The 27951-nt window shown below is 36.7% G+C and overlaps 2 protein-coding genes across 2 annotated transcripts in view; both read right to left on the bottom strand.

The window, feature by feature from the left end:
- Nucleotides 1-314: 314 nt before the first annotated feature.
- On the bottom strand, nucleotides 315-3420 carry LOC123321704 (tol-Pal system protein TolA-like). Its single transcript, XM_044909435.1, has 3 exons — nucleotides 3342-3420; nucleotides 1250-1506; nucleotides 315-1182 (listed from the first exon to the last, which is right to left on the bottom strand). Exons 1-3 carry the CDS (start codon nucleotides 3418-3420, stop codon nucleotides 505-507), a joined length of 1014 nt encoding a protein of 337 aa, XP_044765370.1. The 3' UTR covers nucleotides 315-504.
- Nucleotides 3421-9342: 5922 nt separating this feature from the next.
- The window catches only part of LOC123322064, a 54829-nt gene continuing 36220 nt past the window's right edge, over nucleotides 9343-27951 (bottom strand). The window contains exons 4-5 of the mRNA XM_044909891.1: nucleotides 20281-20907; nucleotides 9343-10528 (exon numbers count right to left, since the gene is read on the bottom strand). Of these exons, the coding sequence (XP_044765826.1) occupies nucleotides 10274-10528; nucleotides 20281-20907 (882 nt within the window). The 3' untranslated portion in view covers nucleotides 9343-10273. The remainder of the gene's footprint in view (nucleotides 10529-20280; nucleotides 20908-27951) is intronic.

The following is a 27951-nucleotide window of genomic DNA, read 5'->3' as shown; positions in this document are numbered from 1 at the left end:
TACCACTCACGAACTATCGTTCATTACTTGAGGACTTTTCCTCCGGTAAAAGACAAGAATGATTCAAACTTTATAGGAGGTCCGAATAGCCATAATTCATGGTTACGATGGTTCTATCTAGGGATCATATCTTGAAAACCCTTCAAGATAAATGAATGATTTTTCTCAACGAATTTTCCAAGAGTTTTCAAGTCTTTTTCAGTTTTTCGGAACACTCTGCGGGTGATACAAAAGACACCATCATTTTCCGAAAATGACCTGGGTAGTCTTCTTTTTAATTACGCTTTGTAATGTGAGGACCATGAAGAATTCTCAATGTTCCTCACCAACAGTTGAATCGTTTGAACGAATGATGAAAACTCAGTTGAATATAAAAATGTAATTGTGTCAGAATGAAACTATATAACAGATGTAACAATCAAATGTGTCTTTCGACGATAACCAGTGAATGTAATATGGCATTGCTGTGTGAAAAATAAAACGCGTCATCAACCAGTAATCACTTCATCTCTGCCTGTAGTAAAAGCCGCTTGGATAGTCCCCATCAGCGATTGCCAGGTTTCCTTCACCTGTGAGAAAAAATTTTGCGACGGCCTCTCCACCACCCTTCTTGCCTCCAGCTGAACCTGAACCACCAGCTGATTTCTTTCCGGTTCCATTGTCGTTGCCATTACTCCCTGCATGTGGTGTGGATGGGGGTGGAGGTGGTGGAAGGCTCGGTTTTGCCCCCTGTGCACTCTTGGTGAGACCAGCGGCGGCGGCCGCAGCAGCTGCAGCTGCATTGGCTGCTGCCGATTGCGCTGCGTACTGGGCCTTCTGCGCGGCAGCCCTGGTTGCCTCGAAATCAACCCTTACAGCATCGAGCTGCTTCCTGAGCGCTGCCACTCGATCAATGGCAGAGCCCACCATAGCTTGTTGCGCTGCTAATTCACCAGCGGCTTCGGAAGCTGCTTGGGTCATGTGCTCAGATGCGGCTTGAGCTGCATTGAGGGTATTTTGGAGGACGTTCACATGGGCTCTGGCTTCTTGGGCAGCCTGCATCGTTGTGTCGGCAGCTCTTTGGGCTTGCATGAGCTGCTGTTGTTCTCCCATGAGAGCTTGTTGAGAGTCGCGCAGTTGCTGCTCTAGACCTTGGAGGAGGATTTGCTTGCCTGCTAGAGCTGCTTGAGCGGTTGCTGATGCCTGTGAATAAAAAGAATAATTTTGTTTATTAATGTTGAAAAGATAAGATGAATTTTTGTTTACTCACTCCAGCTGCGGCTTGAGCCAAAGTGTTCTTCGCTACGAAGGCTGCTTGATGTCCAGCAGCATCTTGATTATTTAGTGCATCTGATGCAGAATTGAAGGAGCCTTCTGCTATGCTTCTCAAACCGCTGCCCGCGCTGAATCCTTGTTTCTTAGGAGTTTGTGGTGCTGAATTCTGGTTGCTGTCGGTCAACGAGCCATAAGAGCCATCGTAGCTCGAGTTTATGTCGAAATCGTAATCTTGTGCATTGATTTGATGACCTTGAAAAGATAAATAAATCATTTCATAAGTCTAAAATGGTTGGATTATCATTTCCAGCATCATTCTTTGTTGAAGGTATTTGAGTACTGGCTATTTGTAAAGAAAAATTAATTGCTGGTTGAAATAGGGATTGTCATCACATGGTGAAGTTCAACATTGATTACCTACAGAGCAGTCTGATGTATATAAGATTCAAATAAATGTTTTTTAATTTTTGATACTAATTCCTGATTAGGCAGATACTTTCTTCAAATACATTTCTGTCCTGAAATTCACGAATGAATTTTATGGCAACAAAATTTATGTGAAAGACAAGAAAGGCTAGATGAAGAAACGTCGAATTCATTCTTATTGCATTTATGTGCAATTTTCCGCAATTCCAAAGAGCCAAAATTTCACTATGACCAGTAATTTTCAGTTTTGTAAAATTCTATACAGAGTGGGTCATTGGAAACGAAACAGCTTAGGTCGGGAGAACAGATTTATATAAAAACGCTCGAACATATCGATTTTTGATTCCTGGGGAACAACTTGAAAGATAAAATTCAAAACTGTATCGCTTCAACCCTTTTGTTACAACCCCTTTGTGTTACAACTCCAAAACCAAATTTTGAATAGAGAATATGGAATACTGCTCACCTTATTTTCAAGGCCTTTCTATTCTGAGTTCATCATACTAAAATGTTTTTCATTCGATTAATTTTGAAATATTCACATTCATTTAAATTCTAAACACCGTTGGTTTTCCCTTTAAGGCATACGTATGCTGTTGAATTAATTGAATTTTTGCTCAGTTATTCTGCAATTTGGATGAAAAATCTGCTGTACAGTTTTCGTTCTGGTTAAAAATAAAGAAATAATTTTTGCCGATGGATACAATCTTTTTACCTTAGTTGTTAATAAAATAACAAACTGTAATATTTTGATGTCAGATGTATGGCCGTTAAAGATTATCGTCGAATTAGGGAAAGTTTGATTGATTCACACAGCAAGTTTAACGAAATGATCAATTCTGTACAAAATTTGGCCTCATGAATGCAATTCGAATACGAAATAATAATTCGTAACAACTTTCATAAATAACTGAGTACAGTAACTTTGCATTTCTAAAATTTGTCACTACATATTGCAGAAGTTCCTAGATTGTTTGGATGAGTGGCTGAAATATTGCTCTAAATTTTTTCAGAACGAGTACACCTGGTCCCATTAAATTGTCCAGAATTTTTCTCGAAAAACACACAATAATTCAGCAACCAGTAATATTTACAACTGTAAATTTTATACATTGAATCCAACTCACAGCATAAGAAAGCGATAACAAATATGAGCTTCATAGTGAATTTCACTACTCTTGACACAATTCACTAAACAATGCACAGGATCACCACTCCACAACTATTATTATTGGTCCTTCGAGCAGGATATAATTCCGCGACAAACAGCTCGTCCTCGACACAAAACGTTATTGTACTCCCATCAAAATCATTCAAAGTTTTATATAACATTTAGACAGCTTGGTGGGACATATTACAGTCAGAAAAAAAATCATTCGAAAAATGAGAGAAACTGTGGATAACGAAATTCGTCGATTTTTTCCAATCAGGAAGTGCTCGGCCGCAAAATAGATCGAATCGATTCCCATAACTCGCTGAATTCTTACGGTATCGATTTGAGACTTATTTCCGATACGGTTCTTGACTCGATCAATCAGAAAGAGTTTCTTCTGGTGTAACGACGGGTTCATTTTCATACGTTTTATGTAAACACCTTCCAGGCCGTGATGAATGGAGTCGTGTTTCTTTGCCGCTAACTTCCTGCCTATATTTCTCCTTACCCTTCGCTCTTGAGCGAAACATGTTTGTTCTTTGAGGGAGGTACATCGGTCTGAATGATACTTCCAACTGACATGACATTCTGGGGCGTATGTTACCTTTATAACATATTATATTCTGTCTTGAGGAATACCTTCGTTTATCTTTGGGGCTATGAATAAATAATTCAACTACCAAACGCATTGTTTTACACGGAGTGTTCTCGGAGAGGAAGCATATGTTCTTAGCTTGTTGAAGTGAATTAGAATTAATGTACTGACAGAAAAAAGGCACTCATTATTTCTCAGTAAATTTCTTTGATATTTTGTGGACAGTGCATTTTCTGAAGAAATTAACGAAGGAAGAAATTTGTTCAATGAATGTTTAACCTATTCAACTCTTACTTATTTATAAACGGCTCATACTATAATTGTGTAGTGAAGCTATGAGAAGGCTCTGATTCTGCATAAAACAGGAGTGACTCCTATTTATTCATATAGTTTATTTATTAATAATTTGATTGAGTGGATGATAGTTGTTTTCCCACTGCTTTCCCTGGGTAATATCGAGGATTATCATAAATATTAAGTTATAATTCTTTCAGCAGATTCAGTTTTCGAACAAAGCTGATTATTATGCTCTGGGTTGAGTATAACAGTTCGTTTTCACTAAGCGTGGTTTTTCAAATGGTCTTGAATCTGAAAATCTTTACCGATGGATATTCTGACTGTTTCACTTTTCTTTTCTGTCATTCCCTCTGGCAGAAATGAAAATTTTATAGTAACTGCTTCCAATGCAAAAACAGAAAGGAAAAATGAGAAAACAGCTGCAAGATATGTGAACGATAGCAAACGGTTCAGGAGTCAGGACTCCTGAACCCAGGAGCAAAGTTTGATATCAAAAAACCACGTCAAAGATTCGTTATGCACTCATTCAGTAGTCCTTGGGCATATTTCTATATAAGGTGATCGATTTCCTTTTGAGGTGTAATACCAACCAACAGAATAAGCGGGTTTCTCATTTCGACTCAGTACATATGACCATTTAAAAACAACCAGAAACAACAGGAAAAAGCAATGAATATAATCTGGAGCTGCATATACAATTTATTAATTTCAGGGAATTCTCTTCAAACGAAACTTGGCAGTTCTCGATGGTCTGAGGGGCTGTTTTCAGGCAGTAGGTACATCGTGTTAATAAATTACATCCACGCTTTCGTAAAATGCATGGTAGATTTATCAATGCTTCGAATTCTATGCCATTAAGGGGATGCAAGGCTTTGGACATCTTTCGACTGATAGACTGGCCAAGAAAAGATTCTTGAAACATGACAGGTATCTCAGTCATCTTAAATTTGCAGATGATGAGGATGTTCTCTTCAGCAATAAAAGTAAGTATTGAACTATAAGAAATTATTACCGAAGTGAATCAGGAATTCACGCAGGTTGAAATGTAATTCATCATGAAGAAACCAAAAATGTCAGACGCACAATACCAATACTGTTCAAAATTCATAAAATGTTTTGTTTATTGAGGAGAAATTATGACAGATTTACTTTATTGTCATTTTTCATTTTCATTATTGAATGAAGAAGTGGGCAATGAAAAGAAACGCCCAACCACATATGTTCCATACCTGGAACATTCATTCGCCGTTTAAATCTCTGCAAGAGAGATATCTGTTGTTTACCACGCCATAATTTTGATTATTTTGTGAATTCAAAAATCGCCGATTTTGAATTGTGACTTTGAACAACCTGTGCCTTCTTGGGGAGTATAGTGCAACGCCATTTCGAGTCTTCTATATTCGGAGGGCCCTCCACGTCATCGTCAAAGGTTTCCCAGCTACGAAGGAGTTGATAGAGCTGAAGGTAAGGACGTTTCTTAGCCCAGTTGAGTTTATCCTTAATTTATTGTCAACAACTGTGATACTTTCTCCTATTTCGAACGCCTATGCGAAAAGTAGCTCCGGTAGCTATCAAAAGAGGTGCGCTTATTTGCTATAGTTTTCTTACACCTCAAGTATATTAAAGCAAAAACGCCACAAATACTGTACAACTCAATGACCAGTTTCCAGAAACAAAGGTAACCCTGGAACTTCCATGAAGGCAAAATTACAGATTATATTACCCCAAAAGAAACCAACTCTTGGATTGCATTTTCGAAAACTCGAATATATTCAACTCAGAAATCCCAAATACCCTGAAAGGCAAGATTTGTAACCAGTGTGTTCTTCCTGTTTTGATCTACGGAGTTGAAAATAAAGAATAACATATAGAGGTCATGACATAATAAAGCTTGGCATAAATCTGAGTTATTACTCAGAATTCCTCGTTCTATTGAACGAGGAATTCCTGGATAATGCAACACACAAAACTCGAAGATGCTGTTGACCGACTGGCAAAATGGAAGTGTCTATGGGCAGGACACATTTCCAGAAGAACGGATGACAGATGGACTAAACGCATTCACAATATGAGTTGAGACCAAGACTAAGACGCAAATATGTTGGTGGACCTTAGGTGGACAAATGACATAAAAGGAAGAAGTGGAACCAATCGTATGGACAGCTCAGAGTGGAGAATTATGGGGTAAAAGGGAGAACGTACATCTAACAGTGGACCGAAATAGACGTATCGTAATATCTGTATTAAAGTTAGAATCTCAGAGCCTGCATATGCCATATTACGACCTGTCTATGCGATACGAAAAATATTTGCAAGGACAGAGCCCATTAGCAGTCCCATCAACACCGAAGCTTATGTAGCTCTTGGTAGTTTCAGGATCTATCTGGTGTAGATCGATAAAAGCACCACGGATCCCTTTGCCCGTTCAGGTCCAAAAATGATTCTCCGAGGGGTTGTCCCAGAGACAACCTGTCTCTGGGTTGTCCTTCATTTCACCTCCCACTGTTGGACCACTGTTCAGTATTGGTCTTTCCTAAGCCCACAAAAGGGTTAAGGTTCAGCAGATGTTTAACCTAATGGCTTTTTCCCAAATTTTTCAATTTCTTTGATACCACAATTATTTGGCAACCCTGGGACATTCATCGTAATTAGGATACTTGTTGCACATGGACAATGTTTTTGCCATACCAAAAAATTATGCTGAAGGTGTTATAGAGTAACTTTCATACATGTAACGGGGGCACCAAATTCACTTCTTTTGTGGTTTATGGAATATATCCATATAAATATTTCTTCTTCTTCTTCTTCTTGAGGCTTTATCACAACAAGCATATTATGTTTCGAAAACTGCTCAATCAAACCGAACCTCAACTACAGTATCATAACCGGAAATGTTAAAAAATCCACAAAGGAAGCCCAACTCATTACCAACTATCATGTGTTTCTTTTCTGTTTTCCACCAAAACAGATTTATTCAGGTAATATACATATACACGAGTATCAAATTCACAAATAAACATGAAAATGGAGGCTATAATGAAGAGAAGAATTGACAATTCTATGGTATCATCTGGTCTTATCTCGACTACACTGAGTTGAGCTTGGATTTGATCTAGCCATTTGATATAGAAATAATAGGTAGAGAAAATCTGCATTGTCTAGTCATTTTCTGTTGGGATTATACTAAGGGGATGTTAGAAGTGGATGGAATTATACCAACTCAATTATTGTAGCTAGCAAGAAGAGTATACAAGTAGCCTATGGACAATTTGATTTAAGTCAATAATTAACATTACTCCGAACTGAACTAATCTAGGATCCATTTGGTTTGAATGTACAATTCACAAATTTTCGGTTGGTACAGGTTATACTAAACCAACTGCAAGGAAGATTCTAGAAATCAGTGAAATAACCTCAAAAAACACAAAATAGCGTGAATTATTTCCTGAAATTTAAAAGACACAACATTCTTTCGGAAAATAACCTGGAGCTTTTCGTTCCCACCTTAAAACGTCAAAGGAAACCGCCCAAAACAGAGCGAAGGACAGGTGATAGAATATAACAAAAGAATCATAAGACGAAAAGGTAGGTATTAGATCCCGACAAAAGATTTTCGCATTAACTGGGTGGATGCCCATTTTCTTGCAGGTCAATGAAAGCTACATACTTCAGATTTGTACAATTATATATTGGAAGGATATATTTGTAGAAACCCGCATTGCCTCCCGGGTAACCTGGTCCTTTTATTGGTATCAAGTTGACAATTTTACATTGTGTCCAACTAGCCACAAAGATTATTTTCTCACAATCTTTCGGTCCTCTAAAACTAATGTTTTTGAATATATACTTTACTTGAAAATTAACAATAATGAAACTACATATAGTTTTATGTACTGTTAAATTTTTTTTTAACAACTGGTAAGCATCTCAATAAATTATTCGTAAATTCGAAAAGAGGCATATGTTTGGCATGCTGGAAATTGTGTGTTCTCTAAAGTAAAAATTTCTGTACTATGACTTTATCCTTGATATTTTTTGTGTGACTACTTCTGATGTCCCAGAGTGATTCATTTTTTAAAGTCTTGCATCTCAATTCAAACTGAATTTCGTTTTGGCTGTCAAAATAGCATCTTCATGTGAGTAAAGGTAGAGATTTGTAGTATTGTAAGCAAAAGCCCACAATCAGCTCAAGAACCGGATGTTCCAAGTGTGATTCTTATCTTCTGGCGGGCACCCACAAAAAAATGTGCTCAGTAATCTTGCCTTCCTCCAGTCAAAGACTGGAGAGGGTGTTATAAATCGACGAGCTAGTGAAGGTGTGCTCTGAGTCTGTTTCTCCCTGATGCTGGTCAAGATTTACAGGAATAGTCCAGGTGCAGAGTCACTCATTCCCAGAGAGCTTCGCCAGTACTGGTGGGCCCTGAATTTCATTAATCTATTATTGTGTTACTTCATCATGGACACCTAAGCGTTAGAAATTTCAAGAATCTTGTTTATTTTCGTAGCTGTCAAGAGCCCTGAAGATAGAGAATCTTAGGTCTGAACCAGCAGTCTCTGTTCAGTAGCAATATGTTAGGTGTTCTGTTCAGAGTGGTCTCTGGTACGAGCAGATCCTTTCGCATGTCTACCACCTTATTGGCTTTATCACTGCCAATAGCTGGTTAGAATGAAAACTCTTCTGTATTGGTCGTTCAGAGCTAAGGCAAGTGGTTACATACTGGCAACAAAACAACGCACTATATTTTAAATTGTTTTAAAAGTGGTTGCGTTGCACTATGACCTCAAGATCTGGTGTGCCCAACAATCAGAGCTGTTTTCCCCGCTATGTTTTGTGTTTCTCCTTCATTCCTTGCTTCTCCTGAGAGTATGTCTTATAGGTACACTTTCATATACCACAGAAAAGGCTTCCGAGCCAATGAATGTTTTTACAGCTTCAGTGGTGCAAACATAGGCCAGCCATTGTATTATAGCGAGTGTTTTCCTTGTACTGTTCTGACTTGCCTTGGCGTGCCAGACTATTGCAAGGGTTTCTACTACTACTAAGCTTTCACAAGAAAACATGATCCATCTCCAGACTACTAACGTAATATCTGTGAAATATGATCAGCAATCCTTCCGAAAGTTACTCCACCACTAAAATTAACCCTGTCCATCTTCATTGAATGCAGCAAGCCTGTTGGGATATTAACATTCAAGCAAGCCTACAATAATTGTTGAATGTCCTCTTGAGTAAAAAAAAAGGTTCTCACTGCTTGAAAGCTTGACCAAAGAAGGGTTAATTGGTATTTGGGACTCTCTGATCTTCATGAAACAATAACCGGAATATTCGTGATTTTTGTATTGGCAGAAATGGGTTTGGTATCAAGATGAATTTAAGTGAAGGACTTGAGGGTTAATCTCTATGGGATCTTCAAGAGGTAACTGAACATAAATATCAACCACTTCAACTATAAGATTTGGATTCATGACCAATTCTTAACCACGTAAAGAACATAAGAATTCATTAGCACTTGGAAGACCTATCTACTTGATTGATGCTCTATATGATCCGATCATTATTAAAAATGTTCTCTAACGATCTGCTCAATTAGGAGATTAAAGAAACGAAATGCAAAGCTTATGAAAATATATTTATTCATACAAACTGTTCATTCTCAGTAATGAATTGAGCATAGATTCATTGCAACATAACAAATAAGTATAAAATTCCTGATGAGCTGAGCAACATTCTATTCATATTTGGTAAGAAGATCTTCTAATACTCTCGGTAAAATTTTTAAATATCTCATTTAAAACACCATTTCTCTTGAATAAATCCACTTCAGTGGAGTTAGCATAACAATAATCTTATATTCCTGAATTTCAAAACGATCAAATACTCAACGTTGACAAAATAAAAATCAAAGGTGCACTTCCTATTCATGAACGCTGAACTGCATTTGTTCTCAATTTTTTTCAGTTGGTAGAAGCACCTCGCTTGAGTTATGAAAAATAAATTATAATTGGATATGCAGAATTGATCCTTTTTTTGTCTCATACTACTCTTTCATTAACCAAAAGTGTCTATGAAGCAAAAGAATCAAGTAGTTATAATGATGTTGAAACTTCTATGATAATAAATTACAAGCCCAGAGCACCCCCCCACAAACAATTTTATTTTCGATATAAATAAGTATTCATTCGAGTTATGATGAGCAATCACAATAATCATAAATGCATAGTTATCTGGAATGTACGTTCGGAAGCACTGAAAGAAGATTAAATCTAACATATAATACATATAAATACAAATTCAAATTCGAATATCATACACAAAAATAAATACAATTACTATCAACAATCACAAACACACCTTAAAGCTATCATAATAGTACTGACTATTGGTTTATCCGGTTCATTTTATATCTCCAACTTTATTGGGGAACATCAAATTACATCCTGTGAAATTTGGTCGATATCATTTTCACTGGTAGTTATTCTGGTAATTAGGATAGCTCTAAAGATGATCAAATTCAACATAAATAAGGAGAAGTTCGGAAAACCAAGCATCAGTCTGTTTTATTCGACTTTTCGGTGGTTGACGGTGTTTCCTTTTTGTACGTCGAGAAAAAGGTGAGAGCTTTCATAAGCTGATAACTTTTGGAGATTGGGAAATTTGAGTCGTATAGTTTCTTCGACAACTTGCAGTCCACGTAGAACCACCAGTTGCACTTAAGGATTGTTTGATCGAATAGAGTTGATTCTGGGCAGAGGAAACTTTTCATTATCAATCCATCATCTGTCAGGGCACACACGTGGAAAACCTGAAAATGGAATTGATATCATTTCAGATCACCTTGTTAATCGAAACTCCGATGCGAGATGTCATCGTTTGAAATAAATAGGCGTTATTTTTCCGATGGCTTGTTTTGGAAAATCAAATATTGAATGTACAAGATCAAAGAGTTTTTCCAATGAACAGTGAACTCAAATGGGACTGAATGAAGATGAATTAAAAGATTAAGAGGGGTCTGCACCGTTTTCGTGGTCAGTTCAAAAAGAGAGAATGAATTTCTTATGTCAGAAACCACTCATTTATATGGGGTCGTCATTATAATTCAATTCAATTTTTCTCTTAGAAGAACAAATATTTATTCATGTTACTAACTTTCCGAGGTGCAATTATTCCTTCTATGAATATCCACATGAAAAAATTTGTCGAAAAGTCTCGCCATTGTCTACAATTCGTATCCTGGTGAAATAGAAAAAAGACGTTCGTTAAGTGTTGCCAACTTTTCGACGAAAGTGGCAACTATTGTAATATTCGTAACTTCTATTTATCGTTCAAGTGTTCTGGCAACACCCCACATTCTGGTAGTCTTTCCCCCTCTTAATAATTAGAATTGAATGTGTCAATCAACTTAGAAACGTGTTATTTCTCGAAAATGGTCAATTTAAGGCAGATGGTTCATGAGACTTTTTTGTTGGTTTCAAGGAGTACAATCTTAATTCAATGAAACAATATTTGCTTCAGGTATTTCTAAGATTTTCACCCTTCTAACGTTCAAAGGCAAGTAGCTGTGATCATCCGTAATAAGGAATAGTTATCTAAAAGCTTCAGAATATCATAGAGGTCATGATCGAAATCACAACATAATTTCATGAAAATATCTCTAGCAGTTCCTTGTATAATTTTGTGTAAGATAAAGAAAGAATGACCCTGTATATTCAGGACTCCCTGAAACGGTTGAGAATACAGCTAGAATCTTCTGTGCAACAACCGCCTTGTATAAAGCACACATCCTGTGTGAAAATGATAATGTGTTGACCAAAAAAAAGGAATTCGTTTGTATATTTTCATCCCGTCGACAATTTAAATTGCAAAACCGAGGTATTGGTCTAACCCAATCTAGTTAACAGTGAAGAGCCTGCAGTTACGATAAGGCTATACCGTAATTAGAATCTCGCATGATTGGATTTCCGATACGTAAATCAATGATGCTGTCGAAGAATGCAGATTCAGTAAAAGAGAGGAACAAATTGGGAATTAATTAGGATGGTTGATTAGAAAATATTATTTTTTTTAATTATCACCTATTGCATCACTCCTCGTGAACGTTGATTCGGTATTCTCTTCGTCAACGAATAATTAAAATCCGATATTTTTTGGAAAAAGTGTTTATACGATCTCAAATCCATGACAAAAAATATTCATGGAAGATCTAGTAAAATTATGATTCATACACAAAACATACGTGAAATTCAATGTAACATTGGAAAAAATAAAGTGTTTGCCATTCAATTCGGGGCGTCCTATATCTTGTGAATAAATGAATGACTTCACGATTGAAAAATTTTTTACTACAAAATTCAATAAAATTGACAAGAAATTCGACCAATCGAATGAAAAGTTCGGAAATTCTTTCGAAAATCACAATCACAATAACTTGTGCTCGATTCCCGTTATGCTATTATAGTGAAAAAATCTCGTATCGATGGATTGTCCTCATTTTTTTCTGATGCAAAAAAATCAGGGAAAAGCTCATTGTTGGAGGTCTCAGTTGAAAGAACTCAAAGTAGGATGAGCTTGATATACGGTTGGTCGTTTTGTTAGGATTGTAGGTTAAATATCACCTCTTGTCCGGTGAATACCTGGATCTAACAATGAACCCTCATTCCAGTGAATTCTACTCTGCAGAGTGGACTCAATTCATTCGAAATCTCCCGGCGGCAGAGGTGTAGGTAATATCAAGGGTTGTCATGTGAAGAATTAATAAAATGAAGTGTTCTTTTCAGTAACAATGTTGCAATACACATAGTTCTTGAATTTTACGAGTATATCATTTCGAATAGTGTTGAAGAAATATATCCTATTTCGAATGAGAATTTAATGTCCCTTTCACAAGGAATACCTAATAATCTTGTTGCAGCTATAAAATCAAATTGTCAAATCGAAAACAGAATAGGAAAACGTTTCATTTGATTCATTGGTATTTTACTTTATATACATAGTATATCCAGTAAAGGCATATTTTATATTTGCTGATAATCGGGAAGTTTTAAAAGGTGAGGTTTTTTTTTGACAGTTGGTAGAACTCATCAAAATTGTCTATATAAAATATCCAAGATTGCTGTGCTACAACCTCTAGAAGTTTGACACAATTTCATTGAATTTCAAGTACGAGACAGTGGAAGGTGACTCCAGCATAGCAAAAACGAAACAAAACATGAACATATGGCTGGACAATGAATGCTTTAGTACCAAGTTCATCGGATTCGATACATCAGGTCACTTTTGCGAGAATCATAATTGTTGTTTCGTGCAATTTAGGGTGAAAACAAAATTTATAAAATCGAAGCAGTTTCTTCAAAGTGCTTATGTTAGTTATGTTGAAAAAGTGCTATGATATTTCCTCATTTCACCCCCTTTTTACGACAATTGTTGGAATTTTCGAACAAGAAGATTGTGATGACAGTTGTGAAAAAATTTGTGAATAATTTAGACGAATTTTATTGGTGAGTTTTTGAAGTATTATTCTATTTTTTTCACGCGTGTCCTAAGTCTCTTCTGTCAGTTGGTATCGAAATAAGCTATTTCATAAAATCGTGTTACTAAAGTTACTGAAAAATAATGAGAACAATTCGGCAATCCTAAGTTTGCATTTTCATTACTACGTAAATATCGAACGAGCCAAAATCCTAAACATGGTCGAATCAGGATATAAGTTTTTTCCCACTGCTTTGCGATACTTCAGCTAACAAACGGTCTAGGGTCGTATTGGGATCTATTTCAGTAATCATTTTCAATATTTTTTTCAACTTTGTCATTTTGAAAGTTTTGTATATGTGATTTTTGGTGAAATGCTTCATTTTGACCGGTTCTCTTCTTACGTTCTCCTGTTACGTGTTTTTTTTTTCTAGCACTTTGAAATTAGTACTCATGTTAATAAGCAGTACTATGGCTGTTTATTGATGAAAAATATTTTAAAATTGACGTTTTTCTTTATTCAATATAAAATAATTGATAACTAGAGCATATAGATGCAAGTCTTTATGCAGTAAATGAAGAAAAAAATAAAATTACCAGTGAAGGCATTAGTATATAAGTAATGAATTTCACCGAATAAAAACGAAATGAAATCAAAATTTTTCATTAAATGTATCTGAATGAAGCGCAATGTATCAAGAATATCCATATGATTTATAGAACAAGTAAGGATGTTTTCAGAAAAAATGCCCAAGAAATCATTTGGAGTAGTTGAAGAAGAGTTCTTCAGGGGAGCGCTCTGTTTATTATTCATTATTTTCAAATTATTGTACCACACATCAGAAAATATTCATTTATATCAAATTCGCTGAATATAATAACTTATTCAGTAAAATAATAGGAATTGCAGATTTCTGAATGATTGATTACTGGGATGTTATTAGGTACTAAAAAAACAAATTACGATAAACTTGATGTTGTGCAACATAAAATGGGTAATATAGTTTCGATAGCAAGTACCTCGTTATTTTCAATCAAAAACGAGATGTTATTTCTAAAAGACATGGATAATTATTTCCGAGCGCACAGAACACATAAGTTATATGTAGGTAGAGGTCACTATTTATTAAAGTATGGAAAGAGGATACGAACACATGTAACACTTTCTATTTTAGATGTTAATTCGGTTCTTATCGGGTGTAACTGACAATAAAACGAATCTGTCATATTAGGAAACCCGAAAAATCCACTGCGGTGACGTCTTTGTCTTTGATGTTAAGATTTATTGTGATATTTCAAGGGAATATATTCATTCTATCTACCATCCTATTGAAACCGAAGTACATTTAAAATTTTACCAACATTATTGCATATTCAGTGGTGTAATGACTGAATATAGTATAAGCATTTATTCAAGCTCGAGAAATTATTGAAAGAAAAGTAATGGTGCATGTCTGGTTTCTTAGTTTCAAAATTATATCTCCCTTTTTCACGGCGTATCACAGCACAGAGAAAAACTATAAATTTTCTGTCGAGATTTTCATAATTGTGTCATAAGAAACATTAACGCAACATTTAGGCCAACGCAAATTTGAATATTACATAAATTGGAAATTTTTATGCGATTACGCATACGAACAAAGGCGTAGGTGATGTACGAAGAAAGTACAGTTGTAGACGCTTCAGCGTTTAATATCTGACAATATTCTAGGAAATCAAATGAAAAAATGTCAAAATTGCGCTAAAATTGAAATCATTCTCCATCAAAAGTACAAATTTTAGAATAACAGATTGTTTGTGGAAAAAGTCTGGCTTACGATCTCTTTCAAAGACCCTCGCCATATTTGGAGCCTCTTAGTTCACAGGTATTTGAAGGTGAGGCTTTTTTTTTCAACAGAAGGTAAAACTGGTCAAAATGAAGCGTTTCACCAAAAATCACCCATACAAAACTTTCAAATTGACAAAGTTGAAATAAAAATTGAAAATGATTACTGAAATAGATCCTAATACGACCCTAGATCGTTTGTTAGCTGAATTATCGCAAAGCAGTGGAAAAAAATTTATCTCCTGATTCGACCATGTGGTTACTTTCAGGATATTGGCTCGTTCGGTATTTACGTAGTAATGAAAATGAAAACTTAGGATTGCCGAATTGTTCTCATTATTTTTTAGTAACTTCACGATTTTATTAATCGGGTTACACAAGTGTAAAAAATAAAATCTCACCAATAAAATGCGGCAAAATTATTCACGAATTTTTTCACAATGAGCATCATAATCTTCTTATTCGAACATTCCAACAATCGTCGTGAAAATGGGATGAAATGGGGAAACATCATAGCACTTTTTCAACCTAACTAACATTGGCACTTTCAAGAAACTACCTCGATTTTCTACATTTTTTTTCACCCTAAATTGCACGATACAACAATCATGATTCTCTCAAAAGTGACCTGATGCATCGAATCCGCTGAACTTGGTACTGAACCATTCATTGTCCAGCTAGATGTTTATATGTTTTGTTTCGTTTTTGCGATGTCGGGGTCACCTTTTACAGTCCCGTCCTTTAAATTCAATGAAATTTTGTCGAACTTCAAGAGGTTGTATCTATGAATATTTTATATTGACAATTTTTGGTTGAACGACTTATTTTTATGAAAAAGCCTGACCTAGAAAACATCATGTATATAGTTTTATTGAAACTAACTCAAACTCTTGAAAATGTTTGCAGAAAATATCATTATTCAGGTGCAGTGGAAGATCATTTTCGTCATTTTCACATATTTATCAAGAGGATTCTAGATTTTGAAGGGGGTTGCGTCGCACAAAGACCTTGAAATCTATTGTGTCGCCCAGTTCCCGAGTTCTAATGTATCTGGGAGGCCCAATGCCTTCAAGGACGTTAGCTTCCCGCTTCTACGAGTTTCTCGCATAGAGCATTTTTTGCTAGCAATGGCGAGGCATTATGTTATCAGGTGATCATCCTTCTTCCCACGTTATCTGCTCTAGTCAGTTTCTGCTTCAGCCATTCTCATGAGGTGAGAGTGGCCAGGCTCTCTAAATCCCAAATCCCTCATCATCAGGTTATTTTTCGGATTCTTGGCTAATCTAACTATCACAAGATGAAGAGGTGTTAGATCTGCAATGATCTCTAGTACCCTAGTTAGGTACGTTCTCATAGCTCCAGTGATCAGCACAGTGTAGCCTTCACCTTCCTCGTACTGTTCTGACTTGCCCTTACATGTCAGACCATTGCCCTATAAGTGATTCCCAGTTTAACAATCAAGACGTACATCCATCCCAAAGCTTTACCAGCCAGATTTCTGCATTCCAAAAGGCCTTTATTGCTCCACTAGCAGTGACTTCAATATGCTTAGTTCGCAGAAGCTCACTATACAGGGTTATTTCCAGATATTTAAATTCAGATTTTCACTCCCTGATCTACGTTTAGAGAAATGGATTCTTCAGTTGAAAGATTTTTTTTTCGGGCAAGTGGGATTACTGTGGTTTTGGTTGAGTTAATGTTTAACCCAACTGACAAGCACTATTGCTCAATAGTTTTTAGGCCCTTTTGCAATAAATTGCATAAGTTGCTCTCGAATTTTCCTCTCACTTATCACCAGGACACACTTATCAGTCCTACAGGCAGCACCCTTATGAAATTCAAAAATTTTTTCTAGCTGTTCATTATACCAAGAGCGAGAAAAGAATCAAACTTGACAGAAATCGAAAAGTTTAAGGGAACTAGTACGAAAAAAATTCTTTAGATTATAGTAGGTACACTACGAGAATGATAACGAGATGGCTGACCACTAAAAGCAAAGGTAACACTTTTCCTTTTAAATCTGAGACGTTGCGTTACATTCACAAGTGATGCAGAATCCTAAATCTGCAATCATGTTATTTTACAAGAGTGTCTTTAAATCATTCTGAACGTCCGCTATTATTGGAAGGATAGCCCTCACATACACAAATTTTGACAGTCCTTTGTCGTGAGGTACCTGCAGCATGGGATACTATACCTTTAGGGGCATACAATTACCTAATTTGAACCTGCACCACCCACATGAGAATAGGTGCATAATGAATATAATTGATTTTTCCGGAAATGAACTCATTTTTCAAAAAAAAAAACTCTCAACAGTTCGCTCTCAAAGAAGGATAAACAATTTTGTTCTTTCAGAGAAACATATCCCTCAATATGAAATAAAACTATCAGCTTATTCTTTCAATGGTCACTACGAAAAAACTCCCCCTATAAGTATAGGGGGAGTTTTTCGATGGAATTCATTGTTACTCGTTTACTTCTTCTGCTCATGCCTTATTCTCATTTTATTGTTAGCTTGAGAAATATTCATACCAAAAATCCTTGAAATATATTACAGGATGTTCTAATTGTATTGATGATATTCATTTTATTATTAGTTGTACTGATAAAATTAACAATTTAATTTTTTTCTCCACACGTATTATTATTTTTCTTGTAGGATTATCTGTTACCGAAACCTTCATGCAAATATCCTTCATAAATCAATTATCTATTACGAAACCAATACGATAATTAGTTATGAAATTCGGGCTGCCAACCAACTAAAATATTATCTTTTATATGTGTCTTCTCATTACTCAATTGAAAGAATAATGATTAACACATACCCAATATCCATTTTTTTAAGTGACAGCCCATAAAAGAAATGACCAAACGCCTGATGATGTTCTTATCTCATATTGTTTCATCGACTGTTGCTTAATTTGATATTAGCGGATAGTTATTATTAGGAGGCTATGAGAATTTCTCTTTTAAAGTGATAAAAATTTTTAACCTGAAATGAAACATGGGTACAGAGAGCAATTTAAACGATTGTTCAATTCTTCTTAACAACAGAAAAAACGCCTCTATACTTTCTAATTCTCATTGAATTATAATGATGTATTTCAATAACAATAAGACCTTGATTTTGCTCACCTTCTTCCAATTACCGATCGAAACATTTCCAATAAAAATAATATGAATAATTGTTGGCTGCTCGGGGTGTTACCAGAGATTTCATTCTCGATTTCCAATTTGATATCATCAAATTTTGTATAGTTCAACCGACGAGAATTTCGTTATTGGAATTATGTAATAAATATGCCTACAGCAAAACTCGCAAAAAAATCACTACCTATCTGAAGGATCTGGAATTCGATAATGTACCTGCATGTCAGTGTCAAATTTGCACTTTTGATGCAATTAATCTTAAGGTGCGACCTAGATAACCGAAACATTCGGTGAGCATTATCAAATTATTTCGAAACGTTAGAAGGTTCTTCTTGTTAAATTCGACAGCAAATTTTTGATCCTCTAATACACGAATCAACAACTTGCCAATTAAAGCAGAAGCTCGTTTGATTCCTTTTCGATAAATTCACTTTTTCAGAGAAGTTGTACTGAAGCCAACTGCTCAAAAATGAGGAAACAACTGGATAACATTCTCAGCTAGGGCCAAATTGAAAAGTATGCATATTTTTTAAGAATAACTCTGAACTAAACTGAATGACAAAGTTACTTAGTTGTTGTCTCTCTTTCAATTGTAGAGAAAGTTTGATATTTGGCAGTCCAGACACAATTGACTGTTCAAGACTCTTTCGAACATCGTCTACATACACTGCGCAAAAAAATTAACGCACATTATGGAAATCTCAAATTTATTTAGGTATACCACGGGTAACAACTGCCATTCAAGAACGTTACTTGAGAGTTTCTTCGTTGAGACAACGGTTTGCAACCGCTCGCCTCCTTCAAATTCAGCTTGAGCAAACTCATGAGGTGCAAATTAGCACTCAAACAATAAGAAATCGCCTCAGAGAATACGATTTAAGGCCTCGTGTCGCGGCAAGAGGCCCAGCTCTTACCCCAGCCCATCGAAGGGCGCGTTTGGATTTTGCGAGAGAGCATATCCATTGGGAAGAGGCCGATTGGGAAAGAGCTCTCTTCACAGATGAGTCTAGATTCTGCCTCTACCATTGTGATCGACGTTCCCTTGTATACAGACGTCCACATGAAAGATATGCTAAGTGCAATTTCCTGAATACTACTGGTTTCGGGGGAGGATCGATTATGTTATGGGGTGGAGTATCTTTGACTGCTCGAACAGACCTAGTGGTCGTTGATAATGGAGCTATGAATGCTGATAAGTATATAAGAAACATTCTTGAAGAGCATGTATGGCCATTTGCCCCATACATTGGTGAAAATTTCATTTTTATGGACGATAATGCCAGACCCCATCGTGCGCGCATCGTTAAGGAGTACCTTGAAGAGGTTGAAGTCTCTCGAATGGAATGGCCAGCAAGAAGTCCAGATCTCAATCCGATTGAGCTGGTTTGGGACAAGCTCAATAGAAGGCTGAGAACTTCAGAAAATCATCCAGCTACTCTTAATGACTTAGCAATCCAACTCGGAGAAATCTGGGAAGGATAAGATCAGAACATTTTAAGATCACTCATTTTGAGTATGAGCCGTCGTTGCCGAGCTATAATTAACGCAAGGGGTGGAAATACCAAGTATTAAATCACTTATCAGCATTTCAGTATTTTGAAAATTTTTCATTTCTCTTCTTTCACATAAGATTCGGTGAAATCCTGAAATTTTCTTCCATTTAATGTGTCTTGTTTCGTTCAAAACCTTCCCGATGGAACATAAAAAATAAGTTATAAAGTCAATGTAGAATTAACTTTCATTAAAATTGAGATTTTCAGAATTTTCGTTAATTTTTTTGCGCAGTGTATATCCCTGTTGCAAGTGTCTCGTCCAAAGCATTTTTGGGTTGGATAGCAATGGCGAGGCATTCTGTCAACAGGTGATCCGGAGTTTCATCCTCCCCACAGAATTTGCACTCCACAGATTCTGATAGACCTACCCTCATTAAATGCTCAGAATTTAGTACCTCAATGGGTGACCTTTCTAGTTATGAATTTGAACAGCGTGTAGAGCTGAGTGGATTGAAGTATAAGACAAAATTACTAGCAAAAATATCATTGCCTACTAGATAGGCTCAGCGGAAGGTGTACAAATCTTGTACGTACAAGAAATTCAACTCTACTCACCATACATCCTAAGTCTTCGTCAGCATACAAACCAGGAAAATGTTTCTGGTCTCCACAATAGAAAGAAGTTTCAGGAAGCTCAACCCTCGATGCGAAATTGTCGTCAAAATTCTTGTCATATCCGACAGGGTAATATTCTTTAGGAGCGTTCATGACTTTCCCGATGCTACTGGCGATCTTGTTGTAGGACGGAGCCACAGATTTTGGTGCTGATGTGGTCGCGGCTTTCTTACTCTTGGTTAGCAGCTGTTGCTTCCTCAAAACGGCAAGGTCCAGCTCGTCTTCAGTGAAGTTGCTGGGGGCGAACCTGTTGGCTAGAGATGGAGAAGGTTGGCTTGGTACTGGGGCTGTCCTAATGGCAAAATCGGTACTGCTCAACTTGTCCGATGGGCTGATGCTCGCCACTACTTTACTTTTAGAAGACTCTTCTCTCGAATCCTTGTTGAACATAGTTGAAGGCACAGCAATTCCTAGTATACCTGATGGAACGACTTTCTGTGACGCAGATAAATCGTCAGGGATAGGCTTGAACGGTGGAACGACTAGCATGGGTGAGGTGTTCTTCTTCTTTGGTTGAATTGGTCCTTGCATAACAGCGATGGGTACTCCCTTTGGAATCACATTCGTCTGAAAATAAGATGAAGATGTATTTAGAGTGCAGCAGATCGAGTGTCAGATATTTCTGTCTTTCATGGCTCATGGTGGGTTCATGGAACGTTACTGAGAACTAATAAAGGGACCAATCTAATGGGCAGATGGCGATCACGTGAACACTATGTGCCTATTAATTTGGTCCGTCTCTTAGCTCTTAGCTCTTAGCTCTTAGTTCTTAGTAATGCTGCAAATGAGCTGAAAGTATCGGAATCAGAATTGAAGGTGGATTCATGGAGCACAAGATCGGTTTCTGACTGTGTATACACGTAGAGAGCCTTTCAGTACTTGTCGAACTGGTGTTTTGATTTCGATTGAAAGAGTTCATCGAAGACTTCAAGACGGTTATCTACATTCTCGACAACTTTTAAAAAGGATTTCACTAACTCAAAATCAAATACGATTTGAATGGGCTAATGAGCACTTAATCCGAAGGATCAACGGATGTCTGTGTTGTTCACAGATGAGTCGAGATGTGGAGGGTTCTCAAGAAGTCGGAGAGTTCCTGTATGGACCCATCTACTTGTGCCCAGAAATCGCAATTCGGTTCAGGAAGTTTGTCGGTTCAAAGGTGGTAGAGTTACTGATTAGGAAGACATTTGTTTCAATGGACGTACAGTGGTGCTTGATGCTACCATGAAGCGTAGACATACATAGAGCAAGCTATTGGCAATATTATACCTTATATATACGAAAGGCTCGTTTCGTTATAACTATTATTACCGATGAAGGTTCTATAGTCACAAGAAACTCTGGTGTTTACTATTCATTCAATAGCTACGTTTCGTGAATTTTATTCCCTTATTCATAAGCCTGAGGAAGGGAATAAAACTCCCGAAACGTATAGCAATTGAATACATTGGAAATACAAGAGTTCCTTGTGACTAAAACCTTGGACTGAATTATTCCTTTGTTTCATGCAGTTATTGAGCCAAATCTCTCATTTTTGGACGAGAATGGTCGATGAAGCTCTGGAAATTCATGGAACTCTGCATTTGACCCTGTCCTCTCTCTCGCCAAACCTCAATCCCATTGAACATGCATGGGATCAGCTACAAAGAGCTTTGAATTCTCATCAACTACCTCCACATACACTTCCAGAACTCAGAAGACTTCGACCACAACTCTGGAGAGAAATTGATCAAGGCAACTTCAACAATCTGATCGAAAGTTTGCGAAGCCGTTGGCAGACTGTGGTTGATGTATGTTGGAGCAGGCCATGCTATTTACTGAACTTAATTTTTCAATATTTCGAGTGAACTGATGTCCTACTACCAATACTAAAAATAAATTTTGTCAGAAACTATTGAAAAATTGGTGAAAAACATCAAAACTGGAATGAGGATCTGGAGCTCAAAATGGACCTCTACTCTACAACAGCCTGGTTGCAATAATTAAGTACTCTCCCTAACAGCCTTTGGATTTCCTTAAAAATTTCATTCCTGGCAGGTAACCATAAGAGAACTATTGACAGCATGACGTTAAGCCTGAATGTTTTGTCAAGTAAGGTTCTCAAACTTTCTAAAACAGTTTTTTGGAAACGAGATGTTGTCGCTGATTTAATGGCCGCTCATTCACGCAATGCCGATCTATAGATAAAAAAAATTTACACAATTTCACTTTAAGAGTACCTTTGTGCATTAACAGCCCTATGATCTCTTTCAACTCAAATTCTCAAAAGTTTTAGCACAATGAATTTTCAAATCTTTCTTCACCGAACTATCTCCTGGAACCTTCTGAAGTTTCAAATCTCTTGCTGCTATTGAAACACCCTTCCAGTATCGTAAGCATTCTGCACAATATTCAATGATTAATTTTCTATACCGTCTAAATGAGAGGGAGTTCTTCGAAAATGAACATAAACAAGAAAATATTGTCCTTTTGTATGTAACATAATAATTTTGTACCCTATTGTATATTTACATTAACACTAATTGGATTTCGGTTGTATAATAACGGCTTACTGTTAACAATGCATCATTGTATGAGCACCTAACCTTCACCGAACAGCCAATGTGCATACTTGCTTGCTTGCCTTTTAGATGTTCTAATGATCAACAGAATAAAGCTCAACATAAAAAGACAATTAGTGCCACACTCAATCAGACTTTTCTGCACCCAGAAACTCTCCAATAAACTGTTGTCCCTACATATTTCTGAGAAACTTCTGCACGGTACATTACCAGATAATGCTCAGTTTTTAACATAAAAATTGTAATCCTGAGTATATGAACCTACGAGGTGCTTCACACAATCAAAATAGGCAAGACATACAATTTACGTTGCAAACACTGTATCGACGCTAATGGTTGGATTTTTTGAACATTGATTGAATTATTTTTGTATTACGTACTGAAGTTGAAAATTGATGACATGCAGAAACTTTGAAGTATACAGGCTGAGTCTTTGACTCGTACAAATACACTGCGCAAAAAAATTAACGCACATTATGGATATCTCAAATTTATTCCTACAACTGAAGGTGTTCTCAATGATAATTATTTTTATCAGAATTATGCATGCATATGTTATCCACTTTCAACGGTTTTCTTCAATACAGATGTTTTTTCCCAGCAGGAATAAAAAAAGATGATATTATCAGATTTTGAATGTATTGGCTCCATTCTAAAATCAGTTGTTCTCGATCAATTCTAGTGATCAATAGTTTTTCTTTCGTTTGATTTTCTACACTCGATCGCTATGCAACGCGAAACACGCAATATGACCCAAGAGGAATGTGCCCAAGCGAGAAGAAGGGTGGACATACACAAGAATTGCAGAAAGGTTTGGAGTTTCCCATACAAGTGTGTCCAGAATGTTGCAGCGATTCAGGGAGACAGGTATGAATGTCCGAAGACCAGGATAGGGTAGACCCCTGGTAACAACTGCCATTCAAGAAGGTTACTTGAGAGTTTCTTCGTTGAGACAACGGTTTGCAACCGCTCGCCTCCTTCAAATTCAGCTTGAGCAAACTCATGAGGTGCAAATTAGCACTCAGACAATAAGAAATCGCCTCAGAGAATATGATTTAAGGCCTCGTGTCGCGGCAAGAGGCCCAGCTCTTACCCCAGCCCATCGAAGAGCGCGTTTGGATTTTGCGAGAGAGCATATCCATTGGGAAGAGGCCGATTAGGAAAGAGTTCTCTTCACAGATGAGTCTAGATTCTGCCTCTACAATTGTGATCGACGTTCCCTTATATACAGACGTCCACATGAAAGATATGCTCAGTGCAATTTCCTGAATACTACGGGTTTCGGGGGATGATCGATTATGGTATGGGGTGAAATATCTTTGACTGCTCGCACAGACCTAGTGGTCGTTGATAATGGAGCTATGAATGCTGATAAGTATATGAGGAACATTCTTGAAGAGCATGTAGTACCATTTACCCCATACATTGGTGAAAATTTCATTTTTATGGACGATAATGCCAGACCCCATCGTGCGCGCATCGTTCAGGAATACCTTGAAGAGGTTGAAGTCTCTCGAATGGAATGGCCAGCAAGAAGTCCAGATCTCAATCCGATTGAGCAGGTTTGGGACAACCTCAATAGAAAGCTGAGAAGTTCAGAAAATCATCCAGCTACTCTTAATGACGTAGGAATCCAACTCGGAGAAATCTGGGAAGGATTCGATCAGAACACTTTAAGATCACTCATTTTGAGTATGAACCGTCGTTGCCGAGCTGTAATTAACGCAAGGGGTGGAAATACCAAGTATTAAATCACTTATCAGCATTTCAGTGTTTTGAAAATTGTTCATTTCTCTTCTTTCACATAAGATTCGGTGAAATCCTCAAATTTTCTTCCATTTAATGTGTCTTGTTCAAAACCTTCCTGAGAGAACATAAAAAAAAAAGTTATAAAGTCAATGTAGAGTTAACTTTCATTAAAATTGAGATTTTCAGAATGTGCGTTAATTTTTTTGCGCAGTGTAATATCTCGGAATAAAAAAATTTATTTTAGATTTTTTATCCCCGATTCCTCCATTTTTCGTCTCGAGTTTTGAATCAGCCTGTAAGAAGGTTTGAAGAGTGATACATAAGTAAATGGAAAGAAATATTTATGATAGAGGCCGAAGCAATTTAATTTCAGTTGTTGAGGATGAATCTGTTACGATTCAGTGATCATTCTTACGAAATTAGTAAGAGCTAGAGTTGAATTTTCATTGTTAATTCACCCACCGACGTTTTTAGCTCGACTGCTCCATCCTGAACATTTTTCATCATCATGGAGCATCCCCATTTCTATGAATAAAATTCCGCATATATACACGGTTCCGGGGTAGGAAATCAATCTTGAAATATTTGGCGAGGCCCAATATTGGAAATTAACATTGGCCTCGAGTTGTGAGGAAATTTTCACGCTCCATTTCCACTCCCATCATTCTTTTATCGCATACACAAGCAACATGCATGTCAACGCTCTGGGAGTGGTTAGGAAAAAAATCCAAATCGGCAACCTTCTTCGATCCAAATCCCCAAATATTTTCACGTCCTCCTGTTTGTGATGAATTTATCTGCTTTTCACCCTTGTTTACTGACGCGCATATCACGTCAAATTGAATGTTTCGCCCAAGTGATTGATCAGAGGATTCTCTTCTCTTTTTTTCACTCGTCGGTATGTGTCGTGTTCCTCTTCAATTTGTTTATGCGGTAAACTAGCTTTCGATGCATTGATGGGATCCAGGGACGTAGCTACAAGGGGTGTTCAGGATTTAAGTACTTTTATTCGAAAAACAGATGGCTTAAGCCGGTACACCTGTATAATCTGGGAACATCAGCTTTCATATACAAAGGTGTTTTCAAAGGCGAGGCTTTTTTTTGACAGAAGGTGGAACTCATCAAAATAAGTCGTTTAACCAAAAATTGTCTACATAAAATATCCAAGATGGCTGAGATACAACCCCTAGAAGTTCGACAAGATTTCATTGAATTTCAAGTACGGGACTGTGGAAGGTGACTCCGGCATCGCAAAAACGAAACTGAACATAAACATATGGCTGGACAATTCATGGTTCAGTACCAAGTTCATAGGATGACATGCATCAGGTCACTTTTGAGAGAATCATGATTGTTGTATCGTGCAATTTAGGGTGAAAATAAATGTAGAAAATCGAGACAGTTTCTTGAAAGTGCTTATGTTAGTTATGTTGAAAAAGTGCTTTGATGTTTCCCCATTTCATCCCATTTTTACGACGATTGTTGGAATGCTCGAACTAGAAGATTGTGACGCCCATTGTAAAAAAATTCGTGAATAATTAAGGCGAATTTTATTAGTGAGATTTTGAAGTATTATTCTGTTTTTTACACGTGTGTCCTAAGTCTCTTCTGTCAGTTGGTATCGAAATGAGCCATTTCATAAAATCGTGTGAATAACTGAAAAATAATGAGAACAATTCGGCAATCCTAAGTTTCCATTTTCATTACCACGTAAACATCGAAAGAGCCAATATCCTAAACGAAACCACATGGTCGAATCAGGAGATAAGTTTTTTCCACTGCTTTGCTATAATTCAGCTAACAAACGGTCTAGGGTCGTATAAGGATCTATTTTAGTGATCATTTTCAATTTTTTTTTCAACTTTGTCATTTTGAAAGTTTTGTATAGGTGATTTGTGGTGGAACGTTTCATTTGGACCAGTTCTACCTTCTGTTGAAAAAAAGCCTCACCTTCAAATACACCCTATATAAAAGATATTTTCATTTCGATTTCATCACCACCATTCAAAGAGAGAATCACAAAAAATCGACCCAAAGATATTCAACCAATTATGTATTCGAAGGCCAGAAGTCATGACCCAGAACTAAATTATCGATGCCTGAAACCAGTTGATATGATACAGTGCAGGTGTTATGCGATGTCGAATTTGATGTGGGTTGCAAAACAATCATTGACTTCGGGACAAACATACTCCATTCCAAAATACACATAAATAAAACGACGAGGAAATATTTTTGCGTGCCAGTATTGAATTCGTTTATTTTATCGATGAACAACAATCCAGCATGGAAATAGTTTGATGTCCTTATTTCATCTTCAATTCATTGGATGCTTGAATGGAATCAAACTTAACGGAAACAGAACGAGAATTGTAGTTTTGGAAGACAATTAAGCAAAATTTATTAGTATACATAGTATGACCTTGCTTGTACGATTGAGGAATTTATGGAAATCTGAGAACTTAATTCAACGGAATTTATCGATCTGGAAGAACTTCTTGATTGAACAATCATACAAGAATTATGTGGAATGGTTTTGTTTCATTGGCAGGTCTAATAATGATTTTGTCTAATTTTCGACTGAATCATTTTCTTGCTGGAATTCTTAGTTGGAAAATCAATCCGTGACCCACTCAAAAACGCTCATACAAGATATAATGAGACAATATAGTGGTTAAACCATAAATACGATTATAGTATAGGTACTTGGCTCACTAGATAGGATTTTTCAGGCGTGAAATTCGAACCAGAAGAATCGAGAATGGGGACCACTGCTCTGTTTTTTAGTCTCATCATTATATAAGAAAGATTATGTCTGAAATTACAATCGTGGAATGATATACTCCAGAAATTAGCTTGTTAGTTATGGGGTGCTGATGCCATCAATCGTGCTGCAGATTATGCCATGGTTTTCTCTGCTGCTAAATACTGTTGTTCTGTTTAGTTAATACTGCTCATGTCAATGGAATCGACACTCTTGTAAATGCTACTATGACGATTGTTACTGGAACCATCCTATCTACACCTTCACATTGTTTACCAGTTCCTTCAACTCTAATAAGAGTCGATCTTCCTAAAAAGATTTGGTGTATAATGAATCGACTTAAGACTGGTCATGGTAGCTTTGTAAGCATGCTCTATAGGTGGAATTCTGTTGAGAGTTCGAGTCTAGAAACGGAATTCTAAACCATGAATTTATGCGATGAATGTACACCGTTTTCTATAATATAATAATTTCATACGAATTATCACTTGAAGGGTGAAATTTTACGCAAACGTAAAAAGTTTTCCTCATTCG

Source organism: Coccinella septempunctata, chromosome X (genome assembly GCF_907165205.1).
Source record: "Coccinella septempunctata chromosome X, icCocSept1.1, whole genome shotgun sequence".
NCBI classification, from domain to species: Eukaryota; Metazoa; Arthropoda; class Insecta; order Coleoptera; family Coccinellidae; genus Coccinella; species Coccinella septempunctata.
This window is presented reverse-complemented; position numbering and strand designations above follow the sequence as displayed.

Excerpts from the sequence above, each read along its gene's own strand:
- LOC123321704 (XM_044909435.1), bottom strand. The coding sequence starts at position 3,420 with ATGTCATGTCAGTTGGAAGTATCATTCAGACCGATGTACCTCCCTCAA. Across the intron at positions 1,507-3,341 it reads GTTTCGCTCAAGAGCGAAGG|GTCATCAAATCAATGCACAA; the intron begins GTAAGGAGAAAT and ends TATCTTTTCAAG. Across the intron at positions 1,183-1,249 it reads TGGCTCAAGCCGCAGCTGGA|GCATCAGCAACCGCTCAAGC; the intron begins GTGAGTAAACAA and ends TTTTATTCACAG.